We start from the raw sequence: 24361 nt of genomic DNA, 5'->3' as shown, positions 1-24361 counted from the left end.
TACCATCTGTTCAGATGCAGTTAACTCTGCTAAAATATCTGAGGGCAACAACAAAAGCTGCGAAACTAAAAGAAGTGCAGCAGAACTTCAAAATAGTTATTTTCTCTTTGATCATTTTAATAGCAGTACTTGGATACGAGGCACGCAAGTGGTGAAATACATCACTTCTTACACATGTAATGCAATTTAAAATGCACAATACGTGTATCTCATTGGTATACCGAAATGTAAATCACTGTCACGCAAATCTAAAATGACCCAGAGCTTCACCACACTAATCCTTTTTCCAATTCCAGAGAAGGAGCATCATGCAAAAAAGCTAATTAATTCAAACAAGCCAATTTAATTTCCCTACAGTGCATAACACCTGGCTGGCTATCGGCACTAGAGACATTTTTACTACAGATAAGAAGCACGACCAACTTCAAGGTGGCAGATCCCTGATTGTATGGTATGGTACTCACCCCTGATTTGGACCCCATTCGTTGCGAATACACAGATGCTTATGCACAGGGTCCTTCATGTAGCCATCGAAACAGAGACATTCTCCTGCAAACAGACATAAAGTGCATTTATACCATCGCTGACATCTTAGTGTTATTCAACTGTGATGAGCAGTATCATTGTTAGGATGTCAGTTAGGATAGTACCAGATTTCTACGATTTCAGTAAATACTATTGTTATTACTCTAAAGTCATCATAGATTACTATGGAACTTTAAAAAAAAAAAAAAAAAAAAAAAACTTCATAAAAGATTTGTATAGCTACATTATGCTGTTTCTAATTCTTTTATTTCCAACTTGCTAGATGGGAAAGCCACTTTTTTGAGCATCATGCTGACTCCACGTCAATTAAAAAAAAGTGAAGAAAGACTTTAGGCTTTTAAAAATGTGCCTGGAGACACTTATCCCATTCTTTTGTGATCCTTCCATCTTTCAGAATATTTATCATTTTTATTGTTTAATATCTAATATACTCCCTATGATAACTGAGTTTTATTATCAGTCACTGTAGCAACCAGTTTTTTTTTAGCTTTTTTGTTCTTTCAATTGTTACAGTGTAATTAGCACTTAAATTTTTGGTAAAGGGATTTTAATGAAGCACATCCATATAAAGTAAAAAAAATTATTTTACAATTTGTTCCATTTCTAAGTTCCTTCTCAGAGTTTGTTAATTTTTCTTTTGTTAAAGTAAAAAATAAAAAAGTTCATGTTCTTCAAGTTCTAAATAAAAGAAGTATTTAAAATAGATCTGTATCCTGCAGCCGCTGCTGCAAGCGAGTATGCAGGAGCTAGCTACTGCCAGTGCACAAGGCCATGAGATACTGTGAGCATTTAAAGGTGCAGTGTTTAATATTTGAGAGGATCTATTGACATAAGTTTCAATATAATATATGCAACTGTGTTTTCAGAGGTGTACAAAGACCTTACTAAATGAACAGTTATGTTTTTATTAACTTAGAATGAGCCATTTACATATACATATACCGCAGGTCCCCTTACATAGAAGTCGCTATCATAGACATGATGCTGCTGCACAAATAACCTGTTCTATACAGGTGGAGCATGGGAAGGTGGAGGGTTTCAACTATGAAAGCACACTGCACAATACTCTCCATCGTGGTTGACCCAAGCATGGGAAACTAAGCACACACTGCTCCCGTTAGATAGAAGTCTATTTAATATTCAGACATAACTGTTAAACAAAGGAATTCAAATATATACAAAAAGTATTATAACGACCGTTTTAATTAGTAATAAAGACAAACGATACTTTCTATTTTGCTTTCAGCCTTCAGCGCATATGCATTTATATCATTTAAAGAGATGTTTGAGTGACTAGCGAACATTTAACAATGCAAACCTTGCTTTTTTGTTAATTAAATAAACAAATAATGTAAAAAGCATTTTTTTAAGTATACGAGTAACAAGTATATCATCTTCTCTTTAGATTATTAGTCAACAAAAAGCAAGTACACAGAGGTGCACCTTTTATTAAACAGAGTGGTCAATGAAAACTATGACTCACAGAGTAGTTCATGCTTTAGGCTACTATAAGGTCGTTTAGATTCAGGAAGTCAATTTATTAATAGTCCATTTCCACCAGTTTTACCCATTCAGACTAATCTGTGAAGCGGCTGTGAACGTGACATATCAGTTTGACCCCGTGAAGTTGCACGACTTCCCAAGTACTTTGCTTTTACCCCCCTTCACATTCACACTATGCCCTGATCCAAAGTCTTATCGGCTCTCTGCACGACAGATATTATTTCACCCACTTCGGAGTCAAGTGAAAATGACCTCATTGTCATGTTTACATTAATATGGTGATTCTCCGGCCGTGCTGTGCTATAAATAGCAGTTTTGTGTTTTGTGTGTGTTGAAGCATATATGCATTCGCAGCAGATTCCCTGTGTCAGCCGTCTTCGGTAGTGCTCATGGCTCAGACAAGTCTAATCACTCTGAGTTCAGCTGATCAGTCTTGTCAGGCCAAACCGCAGGCATGTCGGTCATGATTTGGGTTCATGGGACTGATGAGGCTGCACCCCGAGCGGGACATGTGTGAGCAGGCCGATGCGAACACAGGGGGCACAGAGGGAAAATGGCATTGGCAAACATAGAAACAAATGTGTTATGAGTGAGAAGAGAATATATGAAAAAGGCTAAACGGGAAAACATCTGTTGACATTTTGTGCAAAGCAGCGGTCATCAATATGCTCGGACGATGTAAGTGATTATGACGATTTCGCACGTCATTTACCCAGAGTTTAGTTAATGTAATATGTGACCCTTAAATTTTGCATTATGCAGACTACTGCTGGATTTGCAATAGTGGGGCTTTAATAACATGAGAAAAGTGTATAAGATGCAAACTGGAGAGAAAGATTTTAAATATATGTATGTATATTTTTTTTAAAGAGATACTACAACACTAAAACACTGATTACGACTGATGTTGTATTCAGTCTACTTTCATCTTGTAAAATGCCTGCTGAATATATTAATATTAGATACTTTTCAAAAGGGGTTAGCAACTGTCTTAATAGAAAAATGAATACTTTACAATACAAAAGTAATTCTTTATTTAAAACAACTGCAAACTAATATATATATATATATATATATATATATATATATATATATATATATATATATATATATATATATATACATTAAACTGATTTTTACAAATAATGCAAACAAATAATCATTTTAAATCATCAGTGTTCTATTTTGGTTTTAGTATATAATATATAATACATTTATAAAATTCATACAATAAACTTCCAATTATTCTTCTAAAACTATACTTGTCTTTAATAAAAAAAAGTGCAGTGCAGGACAAAAGCAATTTACCCTTGTCAGTCATAAACACTTAATTTGATATATTACTGATCATTAGCACATTTTGGCAGGCCAATAATAAGGTCTAGCACTGCTATTATATACATAGCTAACTGTTTTAGCTTTGCCAAAGTAATTTGTAAAACTTAAATTAAACTTGTACCTTAGGTAATAATAGCATTTTTATCAATTCAAATGAGATGCAGGGAGTGTTTATGACTCTGGGTGGTAAATGACAATTTTGCCAGGAAACATGTACCCAGTGGCTCTGTGATTGAGTGATCATTGAGGATATCCAGCAGGCGCTCAGCCAGTGCTGTATGCATAAGAAATACATACCTTGTTCATTTATCTCTTCACAAAATACATGCAGAAGAAGATATTGTGAGCGAGGCATAACAGGAAGTAAAAAAAATAAATAAATAAAATAAATAAAGCTTTTAAGCTGATAAAGTCTAAATTGTATGTGGATGTAATACAATGTTCATTTATTCAGACCTGTGGTGTGGCATCTCTACATGACAGAAAGAGATTTGCAGCATTAATAAGCATAAAATAAGTCAAAGCTTTACTTTTTGTAAATACGCAGCATATGGGAGTGTAACAGTTGGAAACAACATGTCAAAATCTCTTAATACTTTAAAATTGTACTGCTGTGCAGCAGAAGTGTCCTGCAGTGTGAAATCTTAACTGTTTTACAAATTATTCTAATTTTATCATAATTAATTGTTATGCATTCCAGTTACAAAAACCCGAAGGAATTCAGAAAAAAAATCTTGAAGCTAAACATCTACCATATTGTCCATGTCCATATTCAAGTACCCTTCTGATTTGAGCATGTAAATACCAGAACTAATTACTTGCACAATTTTGACCCATCAGTTTAACCTATTACGAGAGAAGGTGAAAAATATCAGAGAAGTGCCTATAAAGCAAATGTGTTATTATGCATTTCTAGGCACGATTAATCTCTGTATAGGAATGCGTACAATCTTTAGTGGCAAGATGCAGATAGTGCATTAAAATTTGTGATGCAAACAGAAAAACTCCACTGTCTGCAATTATTCATCAATACTGTCAGAATTTTCATAGCTGGCACTCGCTGGCATTTCTAAACCAAAAAAAGAGAAAGATTACAAACTTCCACGCATATATACTGTGATTAAGCTATACATTTTGATTAAGATGTGAAAACTATCCGGAAAAAAAAAAAATTGCATTAACCTGACATTGCATTACATTTGAACAAGTACAGCAAATGTTGTAAAATAAATATACAAATGTATTTGCATCCATAAACTTGAAAATTTTTGAATTTAATCAAAATTTATGGTTACGCTTTCTATGAAGCCTGTAATTATAATACATTATAAGGCTATTTTAAGGCGTTATAATGAATGCATAATGCATTATAAATAACTATTTGTTGTATCATCTAATGAATACTTATAAGAACAGTTTTAATGGGTTATAATATTTACTTATGTGTGTTTATACCTATTAAGAGTATGATAATTTATAATACACAATGAACACGATTCGACCACTTCAGTTACAATGGGTTATATTTCTCATAACCTGTATGAACAACTGTATGTACATTAACAAAAAATAATAGTGTAATAAATGCTTTGTTCATTGTTTGTTCTTGTACAATAATTGTTGTTAACGTTATAAGTTTTACCCTAATTTTTTTAAGAACAATTAGGGACATTTTCACATAATAGGTCAGTAAGCATTCGTTAATGTGTTGTTTTTTTAGTGCCCTATAAAAAAAATACTGCTGACTTTTCCAGTTCATTTTTATTTGTGTGTGTGTGTGTGTGTGTGTGTGTGTGTGTGTGTGTGTGTGTGTGTGTAAAAATAAATCACTACTATTGGATTTAGACAGAGAGAGTGACTGTGTAGAATTACTTATTAATGAAGTTTTTAAGTCCCTAGTAATTCCTCTCTTTCCACAACCACAGAGGAAGTCTGTAGGGGATCTATTATTCAGTCAAATTAATGAAACGAAGGTGCAAGGATCAGGTAGCCTGAGACACAACATGGCGTGTTCTTGTTTAATAAATGTCCCCTGAAACCTGATGGGAATGAAGGAGGTGAACAGGGCCTCCGAGAGGCCTTCTATCAGTCCGATTCTCATCTCGACTTTTACACATCCTCCGCTCCTCTGATTCACAATCTCTTTTTAAAGCTCTCACACCTCCAGTTATTGTCGTTCCCCATTCCCGCTTTCATCAGTATCTCCCATCTCTAGTTTGATTGAGACAGTCTTACGGTTTTCCACGAATACCCTCTGCCACGTAGTCTCTGCCCCCCCTCCCCTCCACACGCACCGAGGCTTTCATTAAGAATGCATCTTACAAAAAGCACAATGCAATTATTGAACCGTGGCAGTACCAAGGCCTCATGCTTTAGATTTCATTTGTGAGGAAAGCAAGGCAAGTTCCCAACGGTCCAACTTTGATTCATTTAGGGCTGGAAGATTCACTTTTCAAAGCCCAGTGGAGTTCCTCTTTTGAATTATGGATGCAAACAGGAGGAACTTGTCAACAAATGATAACAACGTCGGACTGATTCCCGCGGCAGATGATCGGAGAAACAGCTATAAACCAAATGTATTACCATTCATTTTGATGTACCTCGATGTCTGTTGACTATGTTTTGCCTGACTGGAACAACTATAAAACTGAATTGATCAATCTCAGCTTACAAAGTTGCAATCTTTAGTGTTAAAACGCAGACAGTGCATTAAAATTTATGATGCAAACAGAAAACGTCTGCCTACTGCCTAAGATTATTCATAAACACTGTCATGGGTTTCATAGGCATGTAGTGTGTACATTTTTTAAATAATAAAACCAATAAAAAAAAATGAATTATAAAATCCAACAACCTCTGAATATGACAACATTTAATTATATATGATAATATGACAAAAATTTAATTATTGGCTTTTATATTGTGCTAAACCAAAAGATGTGATGATTAAAACATCTGGGGATATATATATATATATATATATATATATATATATATATATATATATATATATATATATATATATATATATATTCAATTTAATAGAATTTACATAGCAAGCCACAAAATGAATAAAAATCTAAATATTTTGTAGCATAATGTATGCAGATGCTTTTTCCTCCTTACAAAACTATGGTCATCAATAGCAAAAAACAAAACATTCATCTCATTAAATTCAACACTTATACATGTAATTTATTGTGTTACATTTAATAAACTCTCTTGACATATTTAACAAACCCATTTGAAACTATTTCTTTTTTCTTTCAAACTTTCTGCAGACCCCTTAGCAACCCCTTGTGGCTCTCAGATTTTGTATTTCTATTTTAAATATTTTAATATCAAATATATTAATATTTAATATTCCTGCTCTTAGTCATGGTTTACAAAATTGTAGGGTTTGCAAATGAAATGACACTAACAGGCACTTTACCGTATGCAAAACAACACAAGTCAAACTTACATGCAATATGTATGTGCAATTCTGTGTTGACTATGAATCATATGAGTTTTGTTGCACTTTTTCTTTAGACGGTGATAGGAAGAAAACTGTCCACAAACTGCGTTAGAGCAAGCGTATGACGTTATCTTTTTATAATGAAATTTAACAGCTAAATATACTTAAAATTACACGGAAGCGAAGACCATTTTAAAGTGAAATCGGACCATTTTGCATTCAGAAAGCATATTATAAGCAGCTGCTTAAATCTCAAATGGTCTAAGTTCATTTGGAGGGCTAACATACAACTCAACATTCCTTAGTTTAATCAAATATCATCTAGAATATTTATGCTTCCCTGGCTCAGAATATTCTAAGTTTTGAACACTCCATTTGATCCGTGCTTTGCCTAATTTATGTCCCAGGCAAATGAAAAAAAAGAAAAAAAAAAAGAAATAATAATTCAAATCCAGGTCACTCAAGCTGTATAAGCCCAAGTCTTACATTACAAAGATTCATTGCCGAGCATTACTGTCCTCACAGCTCTCGCTCAATTAGGCTTTCATTACTTAATACTGTTCACTCAAGAGAGACACCTTCAGAGAAATCTGCAAATGAAACGACAGATGAATCAGAGCTAAGCCTCTCTCTCCTGTCCCTCCTGCTCTTTAAAGGAAGCTGCGTTACAACTGCAGTTCGGTGAACACATTGATTTTACACAGTGGAGGGGATGGGCACTCATTCACTTGGGTGAAGGGGTGGAACGAAAGATTATTTTATGATTAATTAGGCAAAGATGCAGACTAATGAAAAAAAATCCCAATGTGCAGTTCGAAGACATACTTCAACCAGAAATCTTACTCCGATGTCATTTTAAACCAGTATGACATTTCTGTGGGGAACAAAAAAATGTGAAGGTTTTAACTGTTTATGTCCAAGTCAGCGGGGTCCAAAACATTGCATACACGAGCGTTCAAAATATCCTGCATTTCAAACTGTTTAAACAACTTTTTACGAAATACCCACTCTTGTGTTCCACCGAGGAAAACGCTTTGAACGCATGAAGGGGACTAAATGATGATGGAATTTTCATTTTTACGTCAACTAGCCTTTTTAGTATGTCCCTCAGAGTGCGTGTTGCTCCTAGTGTCAGACTTTCTACATGAGCTGTGTGAAGTACAGAATCATGTAAGGGTGGTGTTGTACCTGTATCTGGGTCACACTGGTGCTCACAGGGGTCCAAGAGACGGCGGCCACACAGATCATTGACCCAGGGGCCACTGGCATTCTGCTGGTAGTACAGCAGCACCTGGGCAGGGTTCAGCCAATCAGAGGCGTCCAGCTGGCTGCCCTGGAGCAGAACGAATCTGGAGCCTGAAAGAGAAGAATCAGAGAGGACATCTGTTAAAAGTTACATCAAATAAATTAGTAAATAGTGAACTCTATTAGCTGGTGTTCAGAATGGAACCCTTTAAATGGATTCTACGAATTGAATCTACAGTACAACCGGTATGTAACTGTGCTACAAAAATGTTTGGGAATTTTTTTATTTTATCACTGAACAAAATAAAACTGCAATGCAGGGGATTTCGACACGTCACGTGATTTGAAACTATTCACCAAACATATGTTTAGACTCATTCTCTCATTTGCTAAGTGACTGTTTCAGCAGGTTTTCATCTTCCTTTGTCTTTTAAGTGAGTTAATAACCGACTTTTCATCCAAATTCACCAATTTAACTTGTGGAATGCTGCATTAAACATTTGCAAATAAGAATCGTTTCCATCCAACAAGGAGTGTTTTCACTCTGCTGTGAAAGAACTTTATCAGTGTTTTTCTTTAGAAAACGTTAACGTTCCAAAGAATAACGTTATTTCTACTGCACTACGTTTCATATTAAATAACATTTAATACATAATTACATTAGAAATTCAGTATTTTACTCAAGGAAAAGTAATTCAAAAATGTATGACATTATGCTTTGTATAGTTAAGTAATGAAAGTAAAAGTAAAAGTGAAAGTAAAAACACTTTACTACTGTCCACTTCTGTTTGTCACTTCCTGATAAACTGGGGCTAAATATCACAGTGGGAGAAGCTATTGAATATAATATTTTTTGGAATATACTAATTATTAACGACAAGATTTATTTTAGTACATCAGAATGACCATAACAGCATTTCAGATGCTGTGCAAAGAGAACGCTGGTTAGTCCGGTAATGTTCTTCCATTGCTCAAATCAATTCTTTGATGCGGATGTGCAAATGTCTTTCCATTTCTTATTATTCATAGTAACCGTTTTTCGCACAAGACAAAAAACAATCAATTGGGTCTAAAAAATGTATTTTTGTTTTTTTTGTGAATTAAAGGATTTTTTTTTTCATGTTCATCACTCGTCTCTCATGTGCGCATGAAAACAGGGTGATCGAAACATAGCTACTGATTAATTTATTTGGCTAATTTATTAATGGAAAGACTCTAATTGTACGCCATACCATTTGCGTCAAATCAACAGTACTAAGAGACTTAAGAAGAGTTTTAGCAGCATGAACATTTTCTTTCATAACTGCTAGGCATAATATTGTATGAAGGTTTTTTTTTTTTAAAGAAAAGCAGAATACTAAAATTCTATGCTTTATAGACATTTTTCTATGTTTAATGATTCATGCACAGCCGTGGATAAGATACAACAGTACAGATAAAACAGCTGAACTGAAAGCATGATGTATTCTGAATTATCCCTCTGAATATTTCAAAACCATGAACACCATATAGAGCAGAATTTATTCTGCAAAAATCAAGTTTTATCAGATCTGCTTTGACATCAAATTTTACCCTGTAATTCTGTTAGACAGTTATAGACACATCTTAAATCTGATTTTTCCAATTCAAAAGGCGAACTGTGAATCCTTCAAGTCTCTTCTTTTCAGATTTCTTCCACTTAGACATCTATGTGAATGTTAATCTACCCTAAAGCACCAGACCCAATAGAAAAGAGCTCTGCATGAAAGACAAAATGACAGATGAGCAAAGCCAGTCACAATCCATCATATAGCCCAAACTCTAGAAGTGGCGGCTGAAATGCCAATGAGCTGAAAGAAAGAGAGCAAGGAAGAGAGAGAGAGAGAGAGAGAGAGAGAGAGAGAGAGAGAGAGAGAGAGGCCTGTAGTCTTGGACTGCAGGTGCAACATTGAAATTCAATAACAAGCTCATCCAACACAAACACAACTTAGGTCCAAAGCACAAACAAAGAACCCTTGGGAAATCGGTTACAGTTGTGTACAAGTGTGGGTCTGGAAGTGTAGTTCTAGGGACTAACTTAAAGTAGCACTACAAACTTAACAACATTTTTCATAAGAAAACAGCAGTGCACCGTAAAAAAAGAACAGTGTTTGACAGAAAACAAATGCTACACACCTGTTAAATGGTTAACTGTAACCTGTGAAATTTACAGGGAAAAAACATAAATTGACGTTCTCAGAATTCCCTGCATTGCATTTAAAATTTAGTTTGAATTTGATGATTATTTTTCTTTTTTTAAATCACAGTTTCCTCTTTGTGTTCCACATCAGTTATGTTTCTTAGAGATGCATGTTACATCTAATGTTGTTAAACTGATGTTTATTGCATATTTCACTTAAATTAATCTCACCATGATGGTGTTTAGTGTTTCTGTGAATGACACTGAGCACCTTCTATATATGTTCATGTTTCTCGTCACCACCTGCATTTGGTGGCTATCAGAGTGTTTCAAAGATACAAAACAGATTTCAGTACTTTGATAGGTTGGTATATTAACATTATATCAGTTAATGAAATTACGCTATTTAACTTAAAGTTAACATAAACCGTAAAACCAAAAACATTCCGTATTTGTTATGGAGTAATTCCAGCAACCACAGCTAACCAGTTTTTCACCATAAATTTTACAGATTTTTTTACAGTGTGCTATTTTCAAAATAATGTTGCTTTTTCCAGACACTATAGCCACTTTTTTTCAACAAGTAGCAGTGTAGCGTGACAAAATGCTACATCAGAGTTTTTCTGCCTCTCTCTTTTTTTCTCTTTCACACACACAGACACACACACACGCGCGCAGCCAAACAGGCAAAGAAAATAGCCTCAATAGTCAATAAATCAATCAATAGTCTCCAATACAGTCTGTTCGAATTCAGTGATTCATTTACTGATGTTTCAATAATGATTCATTTCAATAATGAGTCCGTGTGCAGTCACCTTTGAAGTTAAATTTAAACTGTGGTTTTAGTAAACATGTTTTCATGTTTCATTAGCTTGTTTATAGTTTTATTGATTTTGCCTTAAAAAATGAATTATGGGGTTTAAAGCTACCGTTTACAGCGCAGTACAGTATGTAATACATAAATTAGTATGTAATACACACTATTATTAATATATATATATATATATATATATATATATATATATATATATATATATATATATATATATATATATATATAGCTTCTTGGACTGCCTAGAGATCCCATAATAATCGAATACTGATTAACTTGAGTCTTCACGGTTCTTTAAAATATATTTGATTATTCTAACCATTCTTATTTCATATATAAAGTACATTTATAACAAAAAAAATAAATATCACATCAACTACTACTGTAAAACTGACTTTATGTTAAAGATCGCAATCATGTCGAGGATTGTTTACGATATGTACAGTACTGCTGCAGTGAGCTTTTTGTCTTATTCTAGTGGTTTAGCGAGAAATAAAATCAAATCCTGTTGCACCCAAAATTGCACCCCAAACTTATTGTTCCCTTTCAATATAGGATATTTTTAGAGTAACTTGTAGTGTTGCTAACAACCTTCAATCTTAAAATCAGCTTCATTGTAGCTTATCTGCTATTATAATGAAAAGACGATGGACAAATGTAAGTCAAATGATAAACCGTCAGCGATCATTTTGGGTATTTGTAAATGTAAAAATCTGATAGTGAGGTTTTCATATCTACTTGTCATCTCAAGTTAGCTAACGTTAAAACTAACAGCAACACTAAATGAGAGCAAAGGTTTGTCTGAAAACCTCCGTGATAAATGAAAAATAAACAGTAGTGTTTCATTTAAGACTGTTTAAAAATTAATTCACTAGATGTCCAAGTACACAGCGTGCAGTGCGAGTACATGGTGTACAGCCTAGTACACAATTTGAAACACAACTAGAGACTATGCATTTGTGTCTGATTGTTCTTTGAAGCTTTCAGCACACATCTGTTTGGCTTTTCGCTAGAGACAGAGAGAGAGTCAGCATGACATTTGCTTTAATACAGTAGAAGTCGTAGGGGGTTGACGGGGGGCCGAGGACCCCCGCTGCCCAGGGGCTGGACGGTAAGCAGAGCGGGTGATGAGATTACCGTCTGCAATGAGGTGCTCCGGAACGTGGAGTATGACTCTGACGTTGAGGCTACAGGAGAGGTGAGACGCACAGACCAGTCCGATCACACAGCTCACCACGCTGATCAAAGTCAGGGTGGTCTTGTTGATAGGACTCCGTGGGGAACCTGGGAAGAAGACAGAAAGAGAGAGAAAGCAATGAAAGAGCGATGCTACAAGACTGGAAAGTTCACATTTTTATGTGTACCTTGGGAAGGCACAAGGGAGGCAGTTAAAAAACATCCCACATCAGGGTTGGTGGTCCATGAAAGGAGCACTGGATCAAACCAGCCAGCCAAAGTCTGGGAGCTGCGAAAGAGCTGGCACGAATCGAGCAGTGGTGAGATAATGCTTTACCTTTTGAAGCCTGCTGCTTTTATGCTAAATACTGCAAATGGCAAAATATGAAAAAGAGCTTTTTTTGACCACGTTGTACCACAGCCAAACTGGTTTGATGTCGTGCTGCCCTGTACATCTGTTACACGTAAAATAAATTGCACAAGACACTGCAAATGGTGTATGAGTATTATACAACGCACAAGATGACATAAACACACCCAGACACAACTCTCATGATCCGACATATAGTAGCTCACTGACACAAGTGACATTTAAAACTGTTAAAAACATGTCAGGATGAACATATAGGATGCAGCAATCAGAAACAGCAATGAAATACATATGAAAGGAAATCAGATGATACATATATGGTGACAAAAGTCAATATACAACATATTTACACTGATTATGTACAACGTATGAAAATGAGTCACAAAGGGGTAACAAATGACATCTGTGCAGACACTTAGCATTGCAGTAATGCTGCAGAACATCAACTGCAAAAGGAGGAACCCCTTTTTGCAATATTGAAGCATTAAAATCCTCATCATCTTAAGCATAGATGTTATCTGAGAGATATCGCATCAAAAGAAGTAACGAAATGATCAAAAGAAAACGGAAGGCATTGATTCAAACATTTGCACACATCTCTTAAAAATATATGCTTGTTATGGGAACGGTATTTATGTAAAGCATTTTTGCTATGGGAACTGGTGCTTTTGCGTTTGGCCAGGTCGACATAGACAAAACCCGACTTGGTCCTCATTGAGGACTACTTTTTCAAGGTCTAATTACAGCGAAACTATTTCAAAATAATTCATTTTAGATAAGAATATAATCTAACTTTTTGTCCCCTGGCCTCTGTCTTTTTTTGTAAGTATTAGGAGATAGATCCAATTTTCCAACTATGGAGAGATAAATGCCAGCATAACAGTAGAAAATAGTGTGTATGTATATATCAGTGTAACATTTAAAAGTCATATTAAGTATTACTTAATATATTATTATAACATACATAAAGATTTATAATAATATTTTACAATACAATTAATTGCCACTGCTATTACTATACCTTACTCAAATATGACAGTTCATAATAACACCTTTTTTTCTTTTTTTTAAGTAAACGTACGCAAACATGTCTATCAAAATCAACACACTGCTCTCACCCAATCACCAGTTACTGCAGCAATGTAGTGGGGAAATGCGACACAAGCCATGTCTATTATTAACTTAAGTCCAATTAAAGGTGTTGTTGCTACAGCTGACTAGTAGCGTTTTTGACAAGTACAGGGTTTAAGCATTTGGTAATTAGAGGGAGAAAGTCTTAAAGCAAAGTGATTGTCTGTTAGTTTCCTTTCAAGTGGCAGCTCCTCAAGAGTTTAGGGAGCCTTGCATTCAGTCTAGTCTCTTCAGAAAACAATGCAGCGCTCCTCTGGGGACAATACAAGAGTTTCAGACAGATACTAGCCATTAGCATCTGACAGTACCGTCCAACCAGTTTGTCACACGCTCTCTTAGCTCTTAACATACACACATTTACGCCACTTAATGTTGAATGCTGGTCTACAGATGGAGCCGCTAAGCTTAAGGTGCTTAAATACTTGTAAGCATGCATTTAGTCGTCATTCATTTCAGAGGTGGTCCATGGAGTCCACAAAGAGGCTCTGAATAATTCTCTAAGCAAACTCAAAAATTGCTAGGGGAGCCACAGTCCAATTTGGAGGACAGTAAAAAAAAAAAGTAAGCATTTGCGCTTTCCTGTAAATAGTTTTAACACAGGATTCAACTGCAATGTCAAATCAATGGCAAATCTCACACGTAACGACATGCCTCGGTCGGTGAGGTAGTTGTAAGGCAAGCCCCTTCACAACTAAAGCTTTGCTCGGTTTTCCGAACAAAGTGTGACATGAACACCAAATGGCCACAGTCAGGCGGTGCGAGTTGAAATCATGCGATGGTGTGGAAGTCCTCCTTACCCCCGGAGCCCCACGCGGTGTTGACGTTACCGTTTCTCATACCTCGACTGCGACGGCGGCTGCGGTTTGGGTCGGTGTAGAAAGTCAGCTGCGGCTCACTGTCCGCCTCCGTCCCAGAGTCTCCATCCGGGTTCAGGAAAGTTGAACCCGCTGTAGAATTCATACACAAAATTATCTATCAACTAATTCATCATCATCATCATCAAAAAAAAAAAAAAAAAAAAAGAGTAATCGTGTTTTAAGACAAACCTTCAAGTTATTCTGCGTGTAAAGCAACCTAAAGCAGTTTTGACGAAAACGATGCTAGTCTCAATAACGAAAAACATCAACATTAATTATTGACTGATTATCCAATTAAATGTTCAAAGTCAGTTCAGAAAGAAAATAATGATTTTACCTATGACATACAAGAACATTTCCAAACACAATGTCATTCTGAGGTTTTGAAATTAAACAAATCTGACAGCATGACAATAGGGTGATTTTTTGTCTAATTGCCAATCCCTTTGTTTACTTATCTAGCATTATTGATTAATACAGCAAGTAATTATAAAGAGCTACAAACAAAACAACAGATTCATTAGAAATACTGAATTAGTATACTGAAAGCCATGTGATTCTGTTAATGAGAGACAGATAATGCAGCAAAACCACAAAAAAAGTTTGTTATTTAAGTTGCAATTGCTAAGGCACTTCATACACACTTTATACACTACTGTAATACATAATACATGAAAAACTTTTAATGCTGTTTTCTTGATTGTTTATGTTCCCAAGGTTGCTGCTTAGTGATACGACAGACTATAGAATACCCAAGAAAACCCATGTTGTTTTGAACAGGGAAAATGACTGATCAATCACAAGAAGCCCCGCCTTCTATATAAAATAGCCAATCGCTGATCTGTAAAAATCAGATGAAATGCATCAGCGCATCTGCCGTTAGAATCTGCTGTCACCATTTTGAGAAGTGTGTTTAGGACTGCGCGCTCACACTGGTTGATCTCACCTAAGAAATAATTATTTTATTTACATTTTTTTAATTTATTCGGTTAATTTATTTATTATATATATATATATTTTTTTTTTTTTTTTTTTTTTTTTGATTTATTGAGGTTATTTATTTTTTGGATTAAAAAAATTACTTAAAAAGAAAATTATTTAACACTTTGAAAAAAAAAACATATACAAAAATGTGAATTAAATTATGCAATGGATAACTTACAAAGATAATTGAAAATACAACAGGTGAAAATATTGCACATCATTATAATAATACAATAGTGTTTTGACACAAAGTGCTTATAGGGTCTACAAAGCATTCAAATAAATGATATATAAAACACATTAGAGACTGTATAATTGCAAACATACATCATACACAGCACACACCAAAATGACTTATAGAGAATAAGCCAGAAGTCATACAGTAATCGCTGTTCTGTGAGATGCACTTCTCCTCTCAGAAGAGTATTGGGTAAATATAAGTAATGAACAGGAGGTAAGGAGTGTGACTGAGATAAGAGATGCACGCCTCTTTGGGCTCTTTTTTTGCCGTGCACAAAAGACACAATTTACCCGTCAGAGCTAGACAAACGCTTTCATTATGCAGCGCGTGAGGAAGAGATGCATGAGCGCACCGACCCGTGGATTAGACCGACTCGCGATGATGAGAAATAATGTTTGAGTTACTCCGTATTCACACAACAGTGTGGCTATCCATTAAAAACATCTTCTCCGGTGCAAAAGAGAATCAAACAATTATCATTTATAGATGAGCCATCTGTATGGAATGAACCGAATGATGCTTATTTTTACAATATAATTTCATACCGCCATAAAACAACACATGAAATATTCAAAGCTGTGATGCAAACAAGACACAGGCGGGTCATGAGAACAGCAGGAGTTGTGATTGTCCTACAGTGAAATCACAAGTCTTAAAAGAGCACGAGTCTGAAAGTAAGCATTTTATTTTAGCGCATCGCAGTAATATTGAATGACAAATCAAATGATTCATAAATGAAAGTGTAAAGAGGGATGAAAAGTACACAAACAATGTGAAAAGCCAGTTGTCCTCAATATGTCTTCTAAAAACATCTACGCTGTCAAAATGATTTTACAGTAAACATTTTGGAATGAATTCACTAAGAATTGCTAATTACTGTATTTGTATGTGCTGTCTCCATTGTTTCTGCAACGCTATTTAGAAAAGGAACAATGAAAATATGGCAACATAATGCTTATATAAATAGAAATATGAGACATGTTTTCACTAAAAGAACACACATTGGTGGTCACTAACGCTTACCATGGAAGAACTTATCAATCAAAATATGCAGTAAAAGCAACAGTAGAGTTAAATACCATTACAGTCTAAATAACTGTTTGCTATTTTGATATATTTTAATATGTAATTTATTTCTGTGATAGCAAAGCTGAATATTCATCAGCCATTACTCCAGTCTTCAGTGCCACATGATCCTTCAGAAATCATTCTAATATGCTGATTTACTGTTATGCTAACAGTCATGTTAATGTTGAATGTATTAACATTGTCTTAATGTTGAAAACAAACGATTACAATATTTGATTAATACAGAGATCAAAAGATACACATTTAATTGAAATATATATTGTGTAACATTATTGTACTGTAAAATCTCTTTACTGTAACTTTTGACCAATTTAATGTTTCCTTGATGAAGTATTTCTCTCTTAGTAATTTAATAATCTCTCTGTTTTATCAATTTCCCATAAAACTTTTAAATAGTAGAGTTCCATTGTTTCCACCAAAATTTAATGCAGCACAGCTGTTCACAATCTTCATTATTTCGCCGCCATTTGACCACCAGTGTACATATATTTATATTTAAATGCATTTAGTGCCTGTTTAAACTGAATGGTGCATTAATAGATTGCAGGCTTTTGTGCTTAAATACCATGCAACAATTTAGTGTATTTGACCCTTTTGTTTCGAAATGCCTTAAGAGCACACCAGTAAAAATGTCTTGATTATAGGCCTATAATAAAAATCCAACAAAAAGCTGATGAAACACCTGGCATTTAAGACTTCAAACGCTAACAACCATTTCCAAATGACACATGAAATGCCTCTTTTTGTCTTCGTAACAAATGAGAACAAAAGAAGAACCTTCAAAGGAATTAGCCATAAACCTCACAGAGCAGGTGAGGATTGTGCGCTAGCCTCCACAATTAGGCAGGGGCCAAAGGTGCAAAGCTCCGTGGAGGGGAATAAAAGATGAGCTCGTTTAAATATTCAACACGGAGCAGCAACAGCTTCTCGGCATGCAGTGCAGGTGCACATGTCCCCAGCAACAAAAAAAGGTATTTTGTACCGCCATTCGGGGTGGTAGAACTCAATCATTTGCAAGGTCTTGGAATCACAGTGTCGCCAGAGTGATCTCGAAACGAGAAAAGGTGAAGTCGAACACCTACGCCAATACCGCTGACCTAGAGATAGCGGAAAAACACTGACTGCCGAGAGCAACAGTTTTAATTTGTCTAATGAAAAATGAGGGGTATAAATAGAGGAGGTGAGAGAGGCAGGTGTAACTGAGAAAAAAAAAAAGAAGAAGAACTTGAGAGGATCTGTGCACTCACACACGTTCTCCTCCGGCGACGTGAACGGGTGTCTAAACATAGCCTTTAGCAGCTTTCGTGTTCTCGGATTGCTCTGAGAGCTCGCTCATGAATAGTGATACAAGGTTCATTAGAGAAAAAGCAGCCAAAAGAAACCTTTTTAAAGGGAACAGTCACTTTGACAAAAAAAAAATAAAAACAAAACAAACAGGGCAATATCAGTATGAATGTTAAAAGCTATGGAAATCTGGAGTTGCTATTTTGGAGTTGTCAGAATGAGCTTTCAGAGGCCAGTAACCCGAAGACAGGCTCAAACCCTCAGAGACAAACTCATGCATGGTGCAATCAGTAGATTGGCGATACACAATCCACCTACATAAATAATCATTAAAACAGTTGAAATGTTTATTTGCTCACAATAATCTGTGCGCCTTCAATTCTATGGCATTGTTAAAAGATATCAACAGCTCTCAGGTAACAATAACTGATACTTCAAGTGCAGCTATATATAGATGCAGGTAATATTTTTTGTGTTGTGTTGGCAGATATGACATTCTTGATTTCTGAAGAAATTAAGACTTTTAATCAGCAAGGATTCATTACATTTCTAAACAGTGAGAGTAGACACATTTATACAAGTACACAAATGTTGTTCTTTTCAGTTTTCTATTCATCAAAGAATCCTGAAAAATGCACCACAGTTTCCACCAAATATTATATACAGTACAAAACAGATTAGCATGTTAGAATGATTTCTGAAGACTGCTGACAAAGCTTTTACGTCATAGGTATAAATCACCTTTGAAAATGCACCTAAATAAAAAAAAACAGTTTTAAACTGTAATAATATTTCACAGTATTTCAGTATTTTTTAAGCCTAAAATAAAAGTGAGGATAAAATGTACTGCTCCATGAGTACTTTATAGGCTGTGAAAGTGTCCTATAATGAGGGAGAAAAATCTGAAATAACATTGAGCTGATCATGTGATCTCAGCATGGCAACCCACTCACAGCTTTTTTTTTAATTTAGGACTGAAGTCTTCATGGGAGTGTTCAATTTTTGTAAAACCTTTTTTTTTTTAAATAATTATTCATTTCTGTTTTAATGAGGCAAAAATTCCTGAACGCAACTTTACATTTTTACATTCATATGCAGTGAATGCACAATCCAAGTGCATTGGGTTTAAAAAAAAAAAAGGCTGGTCTGAAGGTCAGAGAGAGGCTGTACGTCTGCTGGAGTGAAGTAATGAAGCATTAAAGCATGAGCAGAGAGTCAAATATTTGCCCAGCCTGGAAATCAGAATCTTACTCAAGGAAAACACTTCAGTGGACATCAGCGATTTGTGCTCAAACTAAATCTAGGAGAAAAGGAGCTTGTATTTCTGAGTAGATATCTTTAGGCATGTTTCTTTAAAAACCATCACCACCAAACAATACCAAAAACACACAAAAAAAACGTGAATACCTCATCGAATGAAAGATTTTGGTGATGTGATCAGCTAAGCATAAAGCTAGGGGAAGAAAAAATCAAACCAAGAATGGGATAGCAAAGAGAGTGGAAGACAAATATTTGTGTGTGGTTATGATTACAGAGATAGACGGTGGTTGGAATGAGATCTGTGTGGATGGAATGGGATATTCAGTGGGGGTGTAATGGCTCACATTTCTCAGGTTTCAGACTGTACTGCGGTTCTGTGGTTATGGTTTCTGTACTGTTCGATTAATGTTAATAAAAGTATATCATTTTTAACAGTGGCACATCCTATTTGTAATCAAATTTTAAATGGTATGGCCAAAAACCCATCATTAGTTAGACTGAATCATGCATAAACATACATTTAAATACTAAAAAAAAATAAATGCACCAAATTTGCATTTTAAAATTATTTTTTTCATTAGTCACGCGACACTGAAGAATGGAGTAATTGCTGCTGAAAAGCTTTGCCTTTATAGCAATTACTTACATTTTAAAACATTAAAAAGAAAACCATTATATTATATTATATTATATTATATTATATTATATTATATTATTATTTCATAATACAACTTAATTTTTTGATTACTATATTTATTTATTTTTATTTTTTTAATTGAATGCTGCACAGGAGACTTCTTTCACAAACATAAAGAAAAAAAAAACATATATGCACTTTTAAATAGTAGTCAATAATTAAAGATTGCTGCAATTATCGGCCAGATTTACTAAATGGCAAATTAGTAGAGGAGTGCAATTCCAAAACAAAGGAAAGTTCTGTGAGTAATTAACTGGCAACGTGCAAATTAAAGAACACAGACGCAACTTATCATTTGCATATCGACCAAAGGAATTTACCAAGCGCAGTGCAAATTTAGCATTGTCGTTAAGCAGATACTCTTCAGGTACTGGTGATGCACTTATGGCATAGAAGCAAAATTGTTTAAAACATGCTTTTTGGAGTGTTTAACAATGGTGCAAACACCAGTAAAATGGACAAATACAAATTCCGTTGCTTGATTCATTTTTATACTCTCTTCTCATAAATTTTGCATCTGAAACTCCTAGAATTGAATATTCAATAAAGTAGTATCCATGCCTTTTCAGTGCTCATTTTTCACTGCTCATCCTTAAAGTAAAGTAAATTCCGACGGTACTATCAAAAGACGGTTTGCAAGGTGTTAGTAAATCTGACCCTATATGTAGTATAAGCGACTTTAAAACTAGGCTATGCTAGCAGGCTAATCAGCTAGCGTTATGCTAAGTAAGCAAACAAAACTTAAAGACATAGCAAAATGCGTACTGGGTTGCAAACCATATGGTTATAGAAACCATTTCACACCGATACCGAAACTCACCGTGTGTTTTGCTGGACAGACGCTTGCGCTGATTGGTGGAGGTGTTGTGTGGGAGGAGCGTGTTTTGCTGGTGGTTGCTGTCGACAGGACTGGTAGCTATGATGTTGTCCTTGTACTTGCTCATTAGGGACAGTTTTGTGCTATCATTCCCTGATGGAAAAAAGGTTACAATTAGGAATGAAGAGAGGCAGACAGATGAGAGGCAAATAACAGTCCACCAAGGGCATGTGGAGACACTTTATGTAAACGCTTGTCATTCAGAAGGACGAGACTAAGTGGTCTATGCGAAGTATATTCAGGGTTATGTTACAATGAAGCAACTGAGAGCCTTCACAGCCCAGCGATTCAGGATATGACATTCCGTCATTCACCATTACGCAATATCGCCATCCCCTGTAGTTAGTCTGCCCCTTCATAATGAGTAAATTGCACAACAAAGACAACTGGCACTGCAGGGTTTTTATTGTATTAGGCAAATTACTGTGACAGCATGAAATCGCTCCTCTCCTGCAAAGCTTTTTAGGGGTATTTATAATGGGCTACTCTTCAAGGCAAACATCAACATCATTTCACATCTGATAAGGGCCAGCCATTCCAAATTCTGTGTGTCCAATAGACACGGCCAATCTGGCACAGACTCAGGTCTGGTCATGTGACTCGTATCTATTCTTGACTATAGCAGAGCTGAAATGGGTGCCATGGGTGCCGTGAACCCATGGCCAAATAAGCAGTTTTGCTTAGCAGGAATATATAGCGACATTACTTTGATATTATTTGGGAAAAATAGCTTCAGCTAGCTAAATAAATAAATGCATCGTGTTGATTTCCTCTTTGCAGCTGTTTTGATATAGGTTTTGTCCAATTTCTGGAGCTTGCACTTAACCCACGTTTTCTCACTTGCAGCTGCATTTCGAAGAGGTGAACTCTGCTGCTGACTCTTGAGCTCTCAGGGTGAAATAAATATTTTCAGGGCCAGCAAAGTGCACATGTAATTTAAATCGTGTAGGTTCCTGGATGTAAAAATAAGATTTAGTGTCACAGTGTACATATGCATGAATCAAAATAATGTATTTTCGTTTTTCCTTTTGTATATGATACATGAAAAACTTTTTTAAAGTGTTTTTGTTTTTTTCTAAAATGTAGAAAGAAATTATTGCTTTTTTCTGTGATCATTTGCATTCACCTGTACCTGGTTTACGTTAACATTTTGAAAATGATTAACAGCTGAAAACATTAGAAATTTATAAAAGTAATCAAAAGTAAGCTTATTTAAATAAATTAACTAAAATACTTAACTGGTTATTAAATTTTAAATAAGGTAACTTGTAATCAGTAACCTATTATTTTTCCAAAATAACCTTCACAACCTTCTATAATTAGGTACTAAATCAAAACTCTGAATTAGAAGCTTGAATTAATTATATGAATGATTAAAGCAAGCTATTAAAATTATTAAGGTTACTGTCTGAGGTTTTATTGCCAATTTTATAGCCCAAATATTGTTGGGCATGTTAAAAGGATAGGTCACTCAAAAATGAAAATGATATAATTTACTCCCTCTTGTGTCATTGCAAAGTTGTATGACTTGCTTACTTCCATAAAACACAAAAAGGCACTGTTTAAGTCATAGTTGGTTGCTATTTTACATGCAACTACGGTGAATGGGCATCATAAGAAATTAGGAATAATAATAAACGTGGTTTAATGACTTGTGTGATAAGTTTTCTGAAGCCACAGATTTTGGTGAGAAAAGCTTGAAATATAATTCACAATATAATTGAAAATCGTGATACCTGCCCTCTCTTTAGCATGTCCATGAGATATTTTTAATTAAACAATTAATTTGTCTGCTTTGCGATCATTATTACTATAAAAAAAAAAAAAAACTTTTTTTTTGTTGTAAAAATACAATATTTCAATGTATTATTAATTAAATATATGCAGCCTTGGTAAGTAGATTTCCGGTTAAACCCAAACCTTTGGATGTTAAGAGGTTAAAATGTTATTTGGATCTGAAGGAACAGTTATTGAGGATTAAGTAGACTTGATTCACTAGGATAAATCAAAATCCACTACTTAAAAGATCAATTCATTAAAATTGCAATGAAAAACAAAAAATGTCCATTGCATGCTCACAGTCGAAATGACATAGGGCAGTTTGATGTGCTCAGGGCTCACAAACCTGGAGTGAGATCCATGCCAGCTTTGTCATTGCACCCTTGTAGTGAGTCAAGCGTGCGTGTCACCTGACTGGTGAAGTCCTCTCCGCCATTCATGCACTCCCGCTGCAGGTGGTGGCGCAGGTCTGTGATGTCATACTCGTACCCGTCCAAGATCGGAGTCTCTCGGATGCTGAGCGTGCCGCTCGAGTTGTGCCCTTGTCCGCGAGAATTTCTCAAACTTTCCCGGGCTTGTCCACCCATCAGCACAGATGGGATATAGTGGATCTCATTGGCTGCTTCAGCGCTAGCGCTCTTTTGCGGCTGAGGCACGCGGCGACGTTTACACCAGCGTCTACGAGTGTACAGGATTAACACCAAACAAAGGATGGACAACAGAAGAGCGATCATACCACCCTACAGAGACAGAGAAATTAAAGGGAAAAAAGAGAGAAAACAAATTTATTAACAGAAAAAAGATACTCTACTGAAACACATAAATCCATTTCCAAAGCAAGTTTTTGGCTTGCCCTGAATCACTACTGCACACCTTTAATAAGTGTTTATATTCAGACTATTTAGACTGATTCATGTAGGTGCTACTGGAGAGTAGCCAGGTACCTGTGTGATTCAACATAGACATAAGCAGAAAGAAGTAGCTCCAGCTACAATATTTTTACACAAGAGTTTGTTAGCTCACGGAGTACAGAGATGTACTTGAGAGACAAGGGAAGCCCGTGTAACTACAGTTCACCAAAACAGTTCAGATCTGTGTAAAAGGAAGTTGAAATGGCACAGCTGCATCAACAAATACAATTTTAAATCAGTTTTACATTTGTTAACACTATCAGGTAGGTTTAAGTTGTAGGGCATGTTTCCAACATGATAGAGTATACATTTTTAGCAACAGTCCACAGATATTTCAAAACTAAACCGAAGCTATACATACCTATATCAACAATATAAAAATGTTAAAAAAATATTGATATTTTAGCACCACTCAAACTGTCTCTATATGTGCAGTAGGGTACATAAAAAATGCCATTTCACAAAAAAATGCACAGAAATACATATTTTTATGAGACCAGGTTGCCCATTTCACATTTTGAAATCATCTAATATCCTCATGTTGATGACAAAAATTTGTTGGACCATAAATTATGTATTAGTGTATTAGTGTACCAGTTATGTTTGCTGTACCATAGATAAAAGCT

The 24361-nt window shown here is 35.3% G+C and overlaps 1 protein-coding gene across 4 annotated transcripts in view; it reads right to left on the bottom strand.

The window, feature by feature from the left end:
• Window positions 1-24361, bottom strand: part of astn1 (astrotactin 1) — a 192489-nt gene that overhangs the window by 118353 nt on the left and 49775 nt on the right. Inside the window, exons 3-8 of one of the 4 annotated variants that reach the window (XM_043260157.1) lie at window positions 23171-23564; window positions 20989-21138; window positions 14584-14703; window positions 12217-12363; window positions 8033-8200; window positions 465-549 (exon numbers count right to left, since the gene is read on the bottom strand). In XM_043260157.1, the coding sequence (XP_043116092.1) occupies window positions 465-549; window positions 8033-8200; window positions 12217-12363; window positions 14584-14703; window positions 20989-21138; window positions 23171-23564 (1064 nt within the window). Of the gene's footprint in view, window positions 1-464; window positions 550-8032; window positions 8201-12216; window positions 12364-14553; window positions 14704-20988; window positions 21139-23170; window positions 23565-24361 lie in introns of all 4 variants that reach the window. The other 3 variants (XM_043260150.1, XM_043260163.1, XM_043260171.1) reach the window with 3 other exon arrangements.

This window comes from Puntigrus tetrazona, chromosome 2 (genome assembly GCF_018831695.1).
Source record: "Puntigrus tetrazona isolate hp1 chromosome 2, ASM1883169v1, whole genome shotgun sequence".
Classification (NCBI taxonomy): domain Eukaryota; kingdom Metazoa; phylum Chordata; class Actinopteri; order Cypriniformes; family Cyprinidae; genus Puntigrus; species Puntigrus tetrazona.
Note: the sequence above shows the minus strand (reverse complement) of the source record. Positions and strands in the feature narration are given on the sequence as shown.